Raw genomic sequence first — 15,237 nt, forward strand, 5'->3', positions numbered from 1 at the left:
CCACAAATGCATTGATTCAGGTTACAAAATAGAATTTCATTCCACTCCCCCAGCCCAGTTCTTCTCCTCCAACCTTTATCTGTCTCCGGCGCTTTCTCCACTGGTCCACAATTTTGTGAAAATGTGGACTGATGACCAAATGACAGCCTTCTAAACAGATGCCTGATGGTGAAAAGCTCAGGATGCACTAACCACTCTAGTGGAATGGTCTGTGGTAGGTAAAGGAGCTTCCTGATTTTTAATGGGTAAGCTTGTACAATCCATTTTGGAATGATAGCCAAGGCGGCTACCCCTGCATGGGCACCGATGACCATGGACAGAGAATTGGTCTGAAAAAACAAGGCCGTAGTGTAGAAGTAGCCGGGCACAGCCCTAAGTACATACAAGCAGAAAAGAGCCATTTCTTTATGGTGAACCAGCCGGAGACGGAGTGAGAGAATGACAATAGCCTCATTAAGATAAAAAGCAGACCTCTTTGCAACAATGAAAGCCTCGGATGTAGAACCACCTTGTCTTTTTATAAAACTAAAAAATCAAGGCTTGCAGGACAAGGCTGCCAACTGTGAAACCTTCTAGGCCGAGGTGATGGCCACCAGAAAGAGTGGTTTCTGTAAAACAAAGTACCAAGTTCAGGTCCCACAGCGATATTGGAGGTCGGACCAGAGGAGGCACATGCATAACACCTTGGATGAACGTGCGAATTAGAGACCGGAACACCAAGAGTTGAGAGGTGAAAGAAGACTGCTAAGGCTGACACGTGTCCCTTGAAAGTACCTAAGGCAAGCTGTTGATCCACTCCCCATTGAAGAACGGCCAAGATCTGTGCTACTGAAAAGGAATGTGGATGTACTTGTATGAACACCATGCAATATAAACTTTTCAGGTTTGATGGCACATTTTCAGGGATATATATTTTTGAGCCTTAAGCATCGTACTAATCACCGACAGTCCTCTGTCCAATATTATCTGGCTTTCATTACCCAGGCCATTCCCTTGATGGAATACAATCTCACATTTAGTTTACTAATTTGTATTGAGGCTATAGTCCATCATGGGAGTGAGCTTGGAGCGGTGGCTACTTTATAACACACGCAGGGACCATGGCAAAAGTAGCCACCATCCAGAAGGAAGGACAGTATCAACACCAATTCAGAGATGATTTGAGGATCCACAGCCGAGTGATGCACAAATAAGCTACATTTTTGTTAATTTGCTTGAATGAATTTTTAAGATTTAACTCCTGAGTTTATTGTCACTTTAAGGATTGATAAACGGCAATGTATTTAATTTTTTTTGTTTTTGTTTGGATGTACTTTAAAATAATTTGTTGATATATGAACATTTTATAAATATACTAAATACTTTCTTAAAGTGAGATTAAAGTCAAAGATATTTTTCCCTCCCCCCAATGTTAATTAAAGCACTTGCCTTAAATGATGTTTCTTAATCCGATCTTCTTCTTTCCTGTCGTTTTCATCTGTCCGTCCAGCGCTGCTGCGGGTCTCCGATCCAGCGCTGACTCCTCTGTCCTTGCTGGCACTCCCTGTCCCACGGTGTCTGCATGCGGGTGCATGCCGTCCATATACTTACCTTGTGTCTCTCCTCATCTCCCGGCCAAAAATGTGAACTGCGCATGCGCCAGCCCCAAGATGCTTTGTGGCCACCCGAGAATTTTCACATTTTCGGACGGAAGCGTGCGGAGAAGACGCAGGTAAGTGTAAACCGCTTGCTAGCAGTAGCTATATGCAAAAACACCAGAGGGTTTAATAACCCTTTAAGAAAGTGTTTTAAAGGTGTTTGCATTCCTGAGATCTTCACATGTTTCTTCTTTTTGCTTGTTCCTTCCAGACAAATGAAGGTGTATTCACACTTTCCGCTATGACTTCTGGCATTCGCAGGAATTGGATTGAGGCCCTGAGAAAGAATGTGCACCCAGTTAGCATACCTGATGTAACAAAGTAAGTTGTAATTCTTTTAAAGCCCAATTGAACTTTCAGTTAAATGTGGCTAAATACATTTGAGGTGCATAAAAACAAAAGGTGTGCAAATTTTTCTTTAAAAATAAGCCACAGTCTGAGGAGAAAATCCTGTCCCCTGGCACTATGCAGCAGAAAATTACCCTTGCTCTCTGTGTGGAAGCAGTAGTCTCCTTGCAGAGGTCCAACACAACACCTGCTGAGTCAGAGCTAGATCTCCCCAATTGGCAGGAAAGCTAAGCTTTGCTGAAAGGGGAGCTCCAGTTGTAATCATGCAGGGGGTGTGTTTGACCACTTTAGAGAGACCGCTACTTTTCACACCTAATCAGCAGTCTGTCTATACCCCTAATATTTCCCCAAAGCCCCTGAAAGTAAAGTAAAAAATAAAAATATTTAAATAAAAAATGAATGTATAAACATAAAATTATGTAATCAAATTTGACATTTTAGACGTTAAATGTTTTTCCCTTACTGCACAGGTTAACACCTTACAATCCCCTGTGTTTTGGTTCAGGTATCTAGTTTTACCAAAGTTTTACCAAAGATGTCTAAGAATAATGTAACTTTTGGGTAATAAGAATATGCAATAGGGTTACTTACACTGTAGCTAATCATAACTTGATGTACTTGGATTGTGTTTTTAAAAAGGGAGAAAATTCACAGTTTTTAATATAGTTGTGGCACATCAAACTGCTGATAGTCTTACCATTGCCTGATATATATATATAAATATTTTAAGATGCAGGAAGTTTCTGAGAGTGTACCAGGTGGCAATTGATAATTTGCAAAACACTCTAATCAAACTTCCCATGCTTGAACTTTGTTATTGAAGTGGTGTGTTAAATGGGGATGCGAGTGAACTAGTAAAATCAGACCTATTAATAGAAGGCAGGGCAGCAATGATATACAATACATGAAAAGTCTATTCAATTTTTCTATCTTTAATCCCTTGTGGTAGATTTATCTAGGTTCTCGCTTCTGTTTCTGAAGGTGCTTTGCAGCCTTGTTCTCATGCAGTAATATGTGAACGAGGCTACAGTAGGATGCTGCAGTAGATAGGGTGGTGGCAAAACTAGGGGACACTTGGCTTGCATTTTCACAGGTTCAGATTTAGGTCCAGCCACAAGATGTAGATACTGACATCTAGAATTAGAATTATTTATCTAAGATAAGTTCCTGGATAAAAGAGTTAGTTTTAGCATCTGCACACTGTCCCCTGGGGTAATGTAAATGCAAAATATACTTGTCTGAACAGATGTACCTTTTGTAAATTTTGGCACTGAAAAATACAGTTTTTTTTGTGCAGTATAGGACTTGCAATAAACATACAATATATTTCTTGTATCTTTTCTTGCTTTACATTTTAGGCTTTCTGAAAGTAATAAGGAAAATACATTTGTGCCCCCTCGCTCTACACCAAGACCAGATGATCTGCGTCTGGGGTCTGAAGTTAGACAGAGAAAAATAGAGGTGGTAGGATCGCGACAGGGTTCTTTTGACTATGTTGAGTTATCACCACTCTCCCCTGGGGTAGAGCGGGATCAGAGATTGGAGGAGAGGAAGCGCTGGTTTGAAGCTACTCCAGGAAGTGACACACTGAGCACTCGTCGAAATCCCACTGCACCTCTGTCTGAAGAGCAGAAGCAGCGGCTCAATGAAGATATTGAGGCTAAATGGAAAGAACTGGAGCGGTTGCCGTTACGGGAGACCAAACAGACTTCTCTTACCTGTTTGCTTGCAGGAAACAAAAGCAAAACTATGGGGGAGAACACAGCAACACTTGAAAAACAGGTACATTTTGTGGAAGATAATGTGAACCTGTTCTCAGACTATGCACATATATTCTGAACAAGCAGTTAAATTGATATTAAATGTGATTAAATCACTTACAGTAAATGCTGCTCCTTGATATTTAAAACTTCTTTTAGCTTCTTCCAGAATCAACTGGTCCCTTGATCACTGGCCCTTATATACTGTTTTAGGGTGGCTCCTTTCTCTTGCAGGGTCTTATGGAGCCACCCTTAGTGTTTTATTAAGCTGTGTGTGTCTACACAAACACACAGCCAAAGCAGGGCAAGGCACTCCCTTATCCCTTGCTCCCCACTTCTTCCCCAAGCCAGCAGATGGAGAGCTGCTGGAGACTGCTCTGTCCCGTGTGATCTTGTACTGTACAGAGAGTTCAGGGAAACCAAGCTAGCTGTTTGGAAATATGAGGACTGCAAGTGCTTGGGCAAAAGTGCCGGTACTGTATATTTGATTTCGAATAATTATTGAAAAAAAGATTGAGAGTTTTTTAATACTACTTTAACCCCTTAGTGACCGAGGCCTTTTTTCACAGTTTTTTACTCCCATGATATAATCCACATTTTTGGCCTGAAAATAACTTCAACCACCCAGACATCATATATTTTCTGAAAGCCAAGACACTGTAGAATAAAATGGTGGCAGTTTAAATTTTTTATGTTGCACGATATTAGCGCAACACATTATCAAACCCCAAAATGTAGTGAAAATGCCCCAAAACACAATTACATTTTTTACAATAAAATATAAAAGATGAGGTCACAACGAGTAAATAATGCCGAGGATAAAAATTGTGTGCGTCCCGTGAAACTGCGACAAAATTCAGTACCCAAAAAAGTCCATAGATAACGCTTTAGAACCCCCCACAGGTCATCAGTTTAAAGATAAGTGTAAATATTGGCCTTAGAATTATTGCTCTCACTCCGGCGTGCGTGGCGATACCCAACATGTGTAGTGCGATCGTCATTTTCATACGTAGGCGTACCCGCCGCGTGTTTATGTGAAATCGTGCTCGCGATGGCAGGGGACTTTAAACATTTTTTTTTAGTATTTTTACATTTATTTAATATTTTAAAAACCTATTTTTTTAATTTTTTACTTTAATTGCTATCACATTGGGGAGCTTACAATCCCCCATGTGATAGCAGATTGGTGATGACAGGTCCTCTTTAAGGTGATGCTGGGGGTCCAAAAGACCCCTAGTGTCACCTTTACACTAGAAATAAGCTATTAAAGTGCAGATCGCACTTCTATAGCTTATGGCTGGGCTTCAGGAGCCCAGCACTGACAGCTATGGGACCAGAAGTGATTCAGTCTGCATCGCTCCCACTCCCATAGTACGGGGAGGGGAATGGCGAACAGAGGTTCGCTGATCTCCTCCCCAGGTTTGCCCCGACACCAGAGAAGTCTCGGGCCCGTAGGAGGGGCAACGAAACCCGGAAAACACGGCCTGGGTGTCAGGCGGGGGCGCCCCCGTTTACCAACCCAGAGAAGCAATCGTGCGACAGCTGAGTCGCCCGATTGCTTCTATTGTAAACCCGGCAGTCGTCTTTACAATTGTAAACAGAGTCTTTAGCCGCCGGGAGTCTGTTTAAACTGGCCCGGTGCCAGTGACGTACTATGGACAAAACTGGTCACTAAGGGGTTAAAAAACTTTAACCACTTTGCTACCACAGCAATTTTTAATTTTTCATACATTTTAAAATTAGAAGTTTTGGCTAGGAAACAGTTAAACCCCCCTAAAATGATGTATTTTCTGAAAGTAGAGGCCCTGTAGAATAAAAAAGTGCTAGTTGCTATTTGTTGTCACACGATGTTTGCGTAAATATTTATCAAATCGATAATTGCCAGATGTTTATATATGCACCTTGGTACTGAAGTGGTTAAAAAAGTCCTGCTTTGCCTCTGTAGCTATAGACATTGTAGAGAAATGTGTTTCCAAAGTACACAACAGCACAGAAATGTCAGCCTTTTTCTAGAAGAGCAATATCTTGGCAGATAGCCTGCCCTCTAATGTAAACAGACAGCAGGTATTTCTAAGCTGTTAGAATCCAAATGAAATAATACTTTAGCATCTTTGTTGATGTTGTAGCAAGGTCGGGGGGTGGTTTCTTTTAAAGCTTCTTTACTGGTTGTTAATAGGTTTAAAGTTTAATGTCCATAGCCTGGCATTAGTGCACTTTAAAAAGACTGAACAGTATGTTTTGAGTGCATGTATTTTGGTGTGGAAATATTGCATATTAATGTATCAGCAGTTGGAGAGGTCTACATGTTTTTTCCTGAGAATTACTTTTTGTTTGTTTTGGTGATAATTGTCACCAGGACTGAAATTTTGAGTTGACACCAGAACAGGAATAGAATAGTTACATAGTATTTGAGGTTGAATAAAGTCCAACCTATTTGTGTGTGTGTGTGTGTGTGTGTGTGTGTGTGTGTGTGTGTGTGTGTGTGTGTGTGTATAGGTCCCCGAGTCATCTCATTCTTAAGAGTACCTGTACCCCTGTACATTATGGTCTCTCAGGAAATCGTCCAAAACCTTCTTGAATGATTCCACACTATTTGCTGAAATCGCTGCTTGTGGCAGAGAGTTCCAGACCCTAACCGCGCGAACTTAGAAAAACGCCCTTCGCCCCTTGTGTTTGAATTTTTTTTCTACCAGTTTTAGGTGGTGGCCTCTAGTCTTCGTTACGGAATTAATCTTAAAGAGTTAGTTGCTATGACTATAGAACATCTTGTACATGAAAATCATATCCCCCTTTAATCTCCTTACTTCCAGCGTGAACATATTTAAGTTTAGTAGCCTTGTTTCATAGTTCTGGTCCTCCATCCCTTTGATGAGTTTGGTTGCCCTCCGCTGGACTCTTTCCAGCTCAAGGACATCCTTTCTGTGCACCGGTGCCCAAAACTGCACCGCATACTCCAGGTGAGGCCGAACCAGTGATGTGTAAAGTGGCAAAATTATAGACTTGTCCCTGCAAAACATTCCCTTCTTGATGCAGGACAGGATTCTACTTGCTTTGCTTACAGCAACCTGGCACTGTAATCTATTCAGTTTATGGTCTACAATGACCCCCAAATCTTTCTCCATTTCCGACTTCCCTAGCGGCATACCCATAATTGTATAACCCATTTGCTTATTCTTATTTTTTTCCCCAAAGTGCATAACTTTGCATTTATCGACATTAAACTTCATCTGCCACATGGTTGCCCACTCCCCTATTTTATCCAGGTCCTCCTGTAATGTTATACTATCTTGGTCCGTTTCTATTACCCTCCCAATTTTGGTATCGTCAGCAAACACTGAGATATCGCTGTTTACTCCGTCCCCGATGTCGTTAATAAACAGGTTGAAAAGCATCGGTCCCAGCACAGAACCCTGAGGCACGCTACTGACACTAGCCCAGTCTGAGAGGGTGCCATTTATTGATACTCTCTGTACCCGTTCCTTTAGCCAGTTCTCTATCCATGTACACACCCTTTCATCTATGAATGGAAATTCTTTTGATGGGGAGAATTGTTCTTGACAGCCATCTAAGAGGGGATGTCCTTTGCTTTAGAGAGATTTCCACTCAATTTCCTGTTTTGTTTATAGGACAGTAAGGGAAGAGAAATCTTGCCAATGTAACACGGATAATTTAAAAAAAAAAAAAAACTGATGGGTTTTTTGCTATTCCCTACCCTAGGAAAAAACGTTTTGGCTTTAGATATACATAACTTTTTAAATCCATATTAATGCATGAAACATAGCCATCATAGATGCCAGTCGATATCGATGCTTTTACACCCCAGTGCTGCCTCCGAAAACTTGCACACAGTGGAAAAACTTTGCCTTTACATATTTAGGTGAAGGCTTTGGCACTTTCATCTTCAACTTGCTTCATTACCTGAGTCATTGTTTGAAAAGTTTTTAGCCAGTGAGGTGTGAAATGTTGTGCATCCTGCGTGTCTATTTTAGGTTAATAACTTGTTAGGTGGTGAAGAAGGGAATGAGGGAAAGAGTCTACATTTTTCAGCTTCTATCCACACCACATCACCATGTAAAGTTAGCCTGGCACACATGTTGCAGGGCCACACATGCTCCATAGAATGGTACTCCGTTAAAGATCATTTTCTGTATCGTCCATTGGGGGGACACAAGAATTTTACATATACTGGAAAATATCAGAGTGTGGGCTACACCAGAGGCTGTACTATTGCCATAAAGCTGGAGAACGCTCTGTGGCTAAATAATACAGTCCAGAGAGGACTGAAAAGTGCCACAATGCAGAGCTCAGTGCTCAACTGCCAGATACCAGGCTATTTTCACCAACTTTTAGAGGCATACTTACAGATGGAGTCGGCAGAGAATGGGTTACACCAGAGGCTGTTCCACTGCTCAGAAACTGAGAGTTAGCAGCTAACTGAGTGTACACACAGGTCTGGAAAAGCTCCAGAATACAGAGCCCAGTGCAAGGTCCTATTCTAGTTCCTCTTCCCCAATTACCTTCTCTCCTCCATGTGCCTTACTTGCAGAGTGAGTCTTCAGAGACTGTTTCACACCAAAGGCCATGGCCTTGGACCTGGGCCAAGCAACCTGTGTCTGACTAACACAGTACACTTAAGGTGTTGAAAGTGCCACAGTGTCAGAAGATCACATTCTAGGCAGGCCCCACAATCTTTATTTCAGTGGAGTCTAAGTATGGCTTCCGAAGCAATGGTGAGGATAAGCCTAACCGGATAGGTGTTGTGTAGAGACCAGCTCAAGCAATGTAATAGGCATTTTGATTGAAGAGAAAAAACATCCAAGTAGTACAGAGAATGCTAATAGAGAAAATAATAGTACAAATATATAATGGGTTTAAAAACCCATATGTTTGTGTTTTTTGGGGGGGTTTTTTGCCTGCCATCTGTGCTCTATTGGGAAGATTTCCCTTACTTTCAGCACCGGTGACAATTATCACCAGAACAAGTAAATTTTCCCTTTTGACAGGGGTTCTAACCCTTCCCTGCTTTATCTAAAATAACAAAAATGCTTCCTGAGTATATTATTGAGATGAAAATTTACATCTAACTGGAATAACTCCTTACATAAATAGAACATTTGGAATGTCCTGAGCAGACAAACGTAGATATGTTCTATGTTGCTCTAGCAATCATTTATGTATAAATTGAAACAATCTGGACATGGAATTTGAAAAAAAAAAAAGTTCTTGCTTGTATTTGAAAGACCAATACTGTGGTGTGTTTGCTTGGTTTGAGTACTTGCATACTTTAAATATGAACTTTTACCCTTTGCATTGACAACAAAGGCGCCTTTAGAAATCTTTAGTAATGACAATCTGCAAACAGAGACTTATAGATAATTGCCGGCTTTTGTCTTTCTTGCATACCTTATTTTTCCTTTCTTCCCCATTCTTCTCAAAGTGGCAATGTTTCCTAAGGGCAGATTATTCAATCTCCCTTTACTTCCTGGAACTCTGGCACATGTGTCTAGTACATGTGGCAGTGCACATAATCTCAGGGAAAAATGCCTTTCCCTGAGATCTTGTGAGATTTTTCAGTTTACAGATGAGATTTCCCAGCAATGCACTGTGATATAACCTTCCCAGGATGCATCTATTTGGCATAGGCTACATCACTAACTCCTAAAGGACCAGGAAGTGGAAATTTTTAATTAAAGGTCCACTTTAAGCATGGCTACTGTGCAATAATAGTTTGGGAGTTGCATTAAAATATACAAGGGATATACTTGATGGACCTCCTCATTTGCAGCTATGTTGTAAAAGATTTGGTGGCACTAAATAATCATGCAATTAAATTGGATATACTGTATGTGTTCTATGAATGTCATATGAGTTTTATATTTGTCTTTGTTTATCCATTGATTTAAAAGTGCATTTTCTGTCACACTTTTTTAGCTACAGAGTTTAAAGATGCAACTTGACAAAGCAAAGAAAGAAATAGAATCTCAGAAAGGAGGATTTGAAGGGACAGTTCCTCCAGGCTTTATTTCTCAGGTGAGTCACATTGGATGTTAAAATCTCTCACAGTACATATCAAAATATGTGAACACAAAAGCAGTGGTGTCACAAGGGGTGTGCCACCATTGGAGGGGTGACAGGAAAATGACTTGACAGTCATTTTCCTGTCACCCCCTATGAAAAGTCGGGCACTCGGTCACGGACCGAGAGCCAGACAGTGTCAGGCTCTCTGCCGGCGTCCATCACCAAGATGGCCGCTGGCAGGCGTCAATAAGACAACCACGTATGCTCAATGACGTCATGTGCGCGATGTCACAGCGGGGTGTCACCCGGTCTCCGCTCCGGGTGGCACGCAGCCTCAGGACGCCCCTGCACGAAAGGATTCAAACTCTTCCATACCTGTGCACTGTAGGTGACCTGTGACTTTCATAGGTTTCATGTAACTTTTGTCAAAAATGCAGCACGTTGTTTTGTTTTAGAGCAGGGGTGCCCACAAGGTCGATCGCGATCTACCAGTCGATCGCGTAGCGATCACTGGTAGATCGCCATGTCCTCTCCTCCCGCCGCTTCTCTGGATCCCCGCTGCTCTCCCCAGCGGGGATCCCAGAAGAAGTGAAGGAACCGGCGGCGGCGGAGGACGGAGCCGCTGTCGCTAACTAATGCAGAGCAGTGAGGAGAGAGAAAGAGACGCTCGGCCAGGATCTGACAGCCGGCGCCTCTCTCTCCCCTCACTCCTCGTGAGGGGAGAGAGATCGGTACATGTCACTAGTATGTACCAATCCTCTGTGTAGGACAAACACTGGAGCGATCGGCTGATCACTCCAGTGTTTGTAAATAACTGGGGACACATAGTACTATGTAGAGCATTACGATGTGAAACTCTTCTGTATAAATAACAAGAGTTACTCTAATGTACTCTAAACTGTATTGTTATTTCTATTAATACACAATTGCATGCCCTTTTCTACATGGTGATGGCATTATCATCAGTTGATGTGAATTAGTGCTTAGACTGCTGTCCTGTTTGTTTTACAGGAAGCTTGTGAGTACAGTCTGTCACAAATGGAGACTTCTCACAAGCATCTCCTAACCGAACTTCAGAGACATCATGAGTGGGAAATTCAGAGACTGCGACAAGAGAAGGACCAACTGTTAGCAGAGGAAGCTGCAGCTACAGCATCTGGTAAATCACTATATAGTGTGCAATTTTAGGACTGTAAAAGGCATAGTCCAGCCTTTCATGCACGTACATTAATAAAAGACATAATGTGCATTTATTTATTTTTGAGCCTGAGCCTTCTTTTCCCTAGTAATTGAGGCACTCAGAGCTGCCCACAAGGAGGAGCTGCAACGCGAAGTTGAGAAGGCTCGTACATTCCAATATGGAGGATCGACTGGAAATGAGATGCTCCGACGGCAACATCAGTATGTACATTCCCTGCTTTATTTTTGTGTGGTAAATAATGCTTTGCTTTAAAGTATATCCAAACCCTAACTGGAAAGCATTTAGTTTGTTAAAGCACTGTACATTGTCTGCTAGTATGTGATTGGTTTTTATGTTTACTTTTAAAAACACGTGGTGTTTTTTTTTGTTTTTTAATCCATTTCTAGACTGGCTTCCTGGTGGTGACAGCAGTGGGCCATGCCTGTTCAAGGTGTGTCAGTGCAGCTGCTAGTAGTCTCCACCAAGATGCATGTGACAGAGTGACCACTCAGCAGCACAACTGGAAGACAGTTGTCACCCTATACTGGAAGTACCTGAACAAGGTCCCTAATGGCAGAATTACCACCATCTTTACTTTAAAGCTGCCTATTTAAAAAGATTACATTAACATTGTAATGTTAATGTAACCTTTACATTACAAAGAGATTTTAGTGATTGGATTTAGATATACTTTATTGCTTATAACCAACATTAAAAATTCAAACTATATTGTTAAAAAAATAATAGTTCACACTTCATATGAATCAATCGGCACATGTCAACAATACAAAATTGTAGCATGTGCGGTTAGGCGCAGGGTACTTAACAGGTTCAGGGCAGTGTTTCTTTCATGGAGCCCTGTACTTGAAGACCCCCCCTCAAAGGGTGTTTGAAGATGGGATGTGCTGACCACTGCACATGTGTAGTAAGGGCACATCCATAGCAAGCCCCTCAGGTAAGGCTCCGTCAGCCCTCACAGGTACCACAGTTAAATCTGTGGCTCCCATGCAACTTTGAGTTCACCCTTTTAGCTGTGCGTTCAGCTCAGGATTTGAATTTGGCATCGATGGGTGCTTCTATTGCAGCCTACGGGCCCGGGAACCTTACTTGCGCCGCCTCCTTCTACTTCCTGTTGCCTGCCCCTCTGTTAGACTGCTTTTGGATGTCCCATTGGTTACAGTTTTAACTCAGTGTGTCCTTCCAATCAAGAAAATGTAATTATTACTACTTCTCCACCCTTAACAATATGGATTCACAGCATAAAATGTGATTTTTTTTTTTTTTTTTTTGTCTTTAAAATCCATTTTTTGGAGTACATCACAAGACACGGGACCCTCCTCTCTGTATTCTGTGATCCACTATGTACTGCTTGCTGCAAAACTGAGGTAGGCTGGGAGTGGGAGGCCAGCTTTAATTGGTTTGCCGTGGTCCAATTACTTGAAGGTAGCTGCATTACCCAGTGAGTAAATAATTTAACTCGCTGTGTCCTGTGACATACTCCAAGAACAGTTCTTACAGGTAAGATACACATTTGGTTTTATAGTGTTTATCCATAGTTTTAATGGTGGAGAAGTTGTTGATTTTGTGCATCGTGAGAGGCCAGCTCTGCCATATCCAACAAGAATAAGGGTGGAGATGGTTATAGGAAGGTCCAAATTGTCAAGGAGAGGAAAACTTCTAGGTTTCTTGTGCCAAAGTCCAAGTGTGGGAAGTGGCAGTTGTTTAGTGTAAAAGAACAAGTTTGTGGTGGGTATCAAGCCATAATAAACCAGGGTAGTTGTCTTAAATCCAGAGGAAAAAATTCATGTTTAACAAATGTGTTACCCTCTTATCTCAGCGAGTATGAACCAGTCTAGTATGCGTAAGATTAAGGAGGCTTTGTGATATACTGTAAGAGTTATGTTAGCCAGCACCACCACTGCATTTTGGGCAACATCAAATCTTATGATTGAGTGAAGGACAGGCCTTGTTTAAGATAACTCTAATAGAAAGGGATTTTAAGTTGTGGAAAAGGGATTTGGGTGTTATGATTGGGATGGTCGGGAGCATCTCGAAATATTTTGACAAGGATTTTTTTGGTTATACCATTCTGCTAAATATTTTTTGGCTCCGTTTAGTAGGACAGTTTAAAATATAAAGAGCCCTGAGCTTGGAAGTGATCAATATGTCAGTACAAGTTGTGCACCGTGCTTGTCATTGAAATGAAAAGTTGTTTTTGAGCACGGTTGAGGGTGGAGGGAAAATTAGAAATGTTTGTTTTAGTGTTATAGATGTTAACCTTGAAATTGCTCAGATCTCCAAAACTTTAAAATGTTGATGGTATTGATTGTGGGCTTGTTGTAGATAGACGTAGATTGCACGGACATTGTGTGATAGAACAGTGTGGTTGATCCGGTGTATGGTGGCATTGTTTCAGATAAAATTGGTCAGATTTTCCATCACTTATCGGGAACAGGAGCAGGGAAAGGGGACATCTTTGTTTTTTTAAAGTTTAAAGGGGAACGTATCTGATAGGGTACCATTAATAAGAATTCCAGCAAATGAGGCAGAGCACAGTGACATTATTTTGGTAATGAAATTAAGGCCAAAACCTATTTGTGCTAAGGATAAATGGAGAAAGTTCCAGCTGACCCTGTTGAAAGCCTTTTCAGCATCTGTTGAGTGAAAACAGGCTGGTGTTTTGTGTTTGTAGAGGTAGGAAATAAGATTTATGGTTTTAATGGTGGTGTCTCTCGGGTCCATAAGCAGGGACAAATGCCACTTTTTCTTTATGAATTAAGCTGGGCTGTGCTTTTATAAGGGCTACTTTTGTCATGCACTGGATCAGCTGTGGATATAGAGTTCTGTATATGGAGGTTTCCGTTTTACTTTTTTTTTTTCTTGTGTTACTTGAGCTAGATAGAGATGTTTTTTTTCAATCGGACTAATTTATGTAACTTAGTTGGGGAGCAAGAGCCAAATCCTGTTTGTGAGAGTTTGGTAGTAAATCTTTAAATCCAAGTTCAGAAGTGATATAGGTCTGTAGTTCCCCCAAAAGGGGGAACAGTGTGCACAGTTCAAACAATCTATTGTAAACATCAATCAAAATAAATCAGTAAACTAAGGCCGACCTAAAGCATCTCATGATAAGTTATAGTAAGTCCATTCTAGACAGTGATCACCAGGATCATCATAACTGTAAAGAATGAGAGAATGGCATTGGTTGTGGTGGTCATAAGGGACGACCTAAGAGTAGTTTAAATGCATATCACAGTGCCACGGTTTGCCTGGAAATGTTTGGTAAAAGATGAACAGGGGTATCATTAAAAGTGACTTCATCTTGACATCTGGCTGCTTTATGGACCTGTATCTTTATTTAACCTTGAAAACTATGTAACGCGATAACAATTCTCAATGTCATCCTGTTCATACATGAGTTGTATCAGTATAGTGTTCATTTAGGGCAGGGGTCTCAACATACCGGCCCGCGAGCTGGTACTATGTGGACCACAGCCAGCTGACAAGTCAGGCATGCGGTCACAGACCTCATACTTGACTTGCGGGAGCAGCTACACGGTCTGCATCTCTGTCATCTGCTGACCGCTTAGCTGCTTCTCCTTTGCCGCCATTCGGATCCTTTTGGCCAGCGCTCAGAAATCCTTCAGTGAACGCTGGCCGAAAGGATGGATTTGTAAGGTCTGTGTCTTTTTTCAACCTCAAATACTATGCAACTATATATCTATGCACCAGACTGTACTAATCAACCACTAGATCACCAGGGATCGCACCTCCTCCCTGCAAAGAGATAAGCAGGAGAGGAAGCTCTTTGTTTTATGTTATATGTGGGTGTGCAGGGGAGGGAGGTGTATTATTTTATATGTGCAGGGGTAGTATTTTGTTTGCATTTTGTTATGTGTACGGAGGGGGGACATGTATTAGGCTCCATTCACAGCTGTAAGTTTAGGTGCGATTAGGGATTCCTGCGTCAGGAACTTGCATTTTCCTGCAGCAGGAATCCTTAATCGGGTGACAGCCGCTGCTTATAAACACCTGCATACTGCATGTAGTGATATGATTACATGTGGTTAGAATCAATCACTATCCCTGGATGCATCTGTTGTGCATCAAGGGACAATGTTTTGTCCCTTGATGGGTGACATTCAAGTTCATTGCTATTTTCAAGTTCATTTATTGCTATTTTGCTACCCTCCTCTTTTGTTAGGTCAGCCAATTCATATTTTTATGTGTTTTCTATGTGGTTTACATGCACCTCAAAATAATTTTTTGTATGCTAACTTAATGTAGCTCGGAGTAA

At 41.5% G+C, this 15,237-nt stretch overlaps 1 protein-coding gene across 2 annotated transcripts in view; it reads left to right on the forward strand.

Annotated features, from left to right (window-relative positions):
- TRIOBP (TRIO and F-actin binding protein) overlaps positions 1-15,237 on the forward strand; it is a 58,653-nt gene that overhangs the window by 20,845 nt on the left and 22,571 nt on the right. For both annotated transcript variants that reach the window (XM_018565496.1, XM_018565495.1), the window contains exons 5-9: positions 1,849-1,958; positions 3,344-3,767; positions 9,677-9,775; positions 10,775-10,922; positions 11,050-11,164. In XM_018565496.1, the coding sequence (XP_018420998.1) occupies positions 1,849-1,958; positions 3,344-3,767; positions 9,677-9,775; positions 10,775-10,922; positions 11,050-11,164 (896 nt within the window). The remainder of the gene's footprint in view (positions 1-1,848; positions 1,959-3,343; positions 3,768-9,676; positions 9,776-10,774; positions 10,923-11,049; positions 11,165-15,237) is intronic.

The sequence above is a fragment of the Nanorana parkeri genome, unplaced genomic scaffold (assembly GCF_000935625.1).
Source record: "Nanorana parkeri isolate BGI_ZX_2015 unplaced genomic scaffold, ASM93562v1 scaffold852, whole genome shotgun sequence".
Lineage (NCBI taxonomy): Eukaryota > Metazoa > Chordata > Amphibia > Anura > Dicroglossidae > Nanorana > Nanorana parkeri.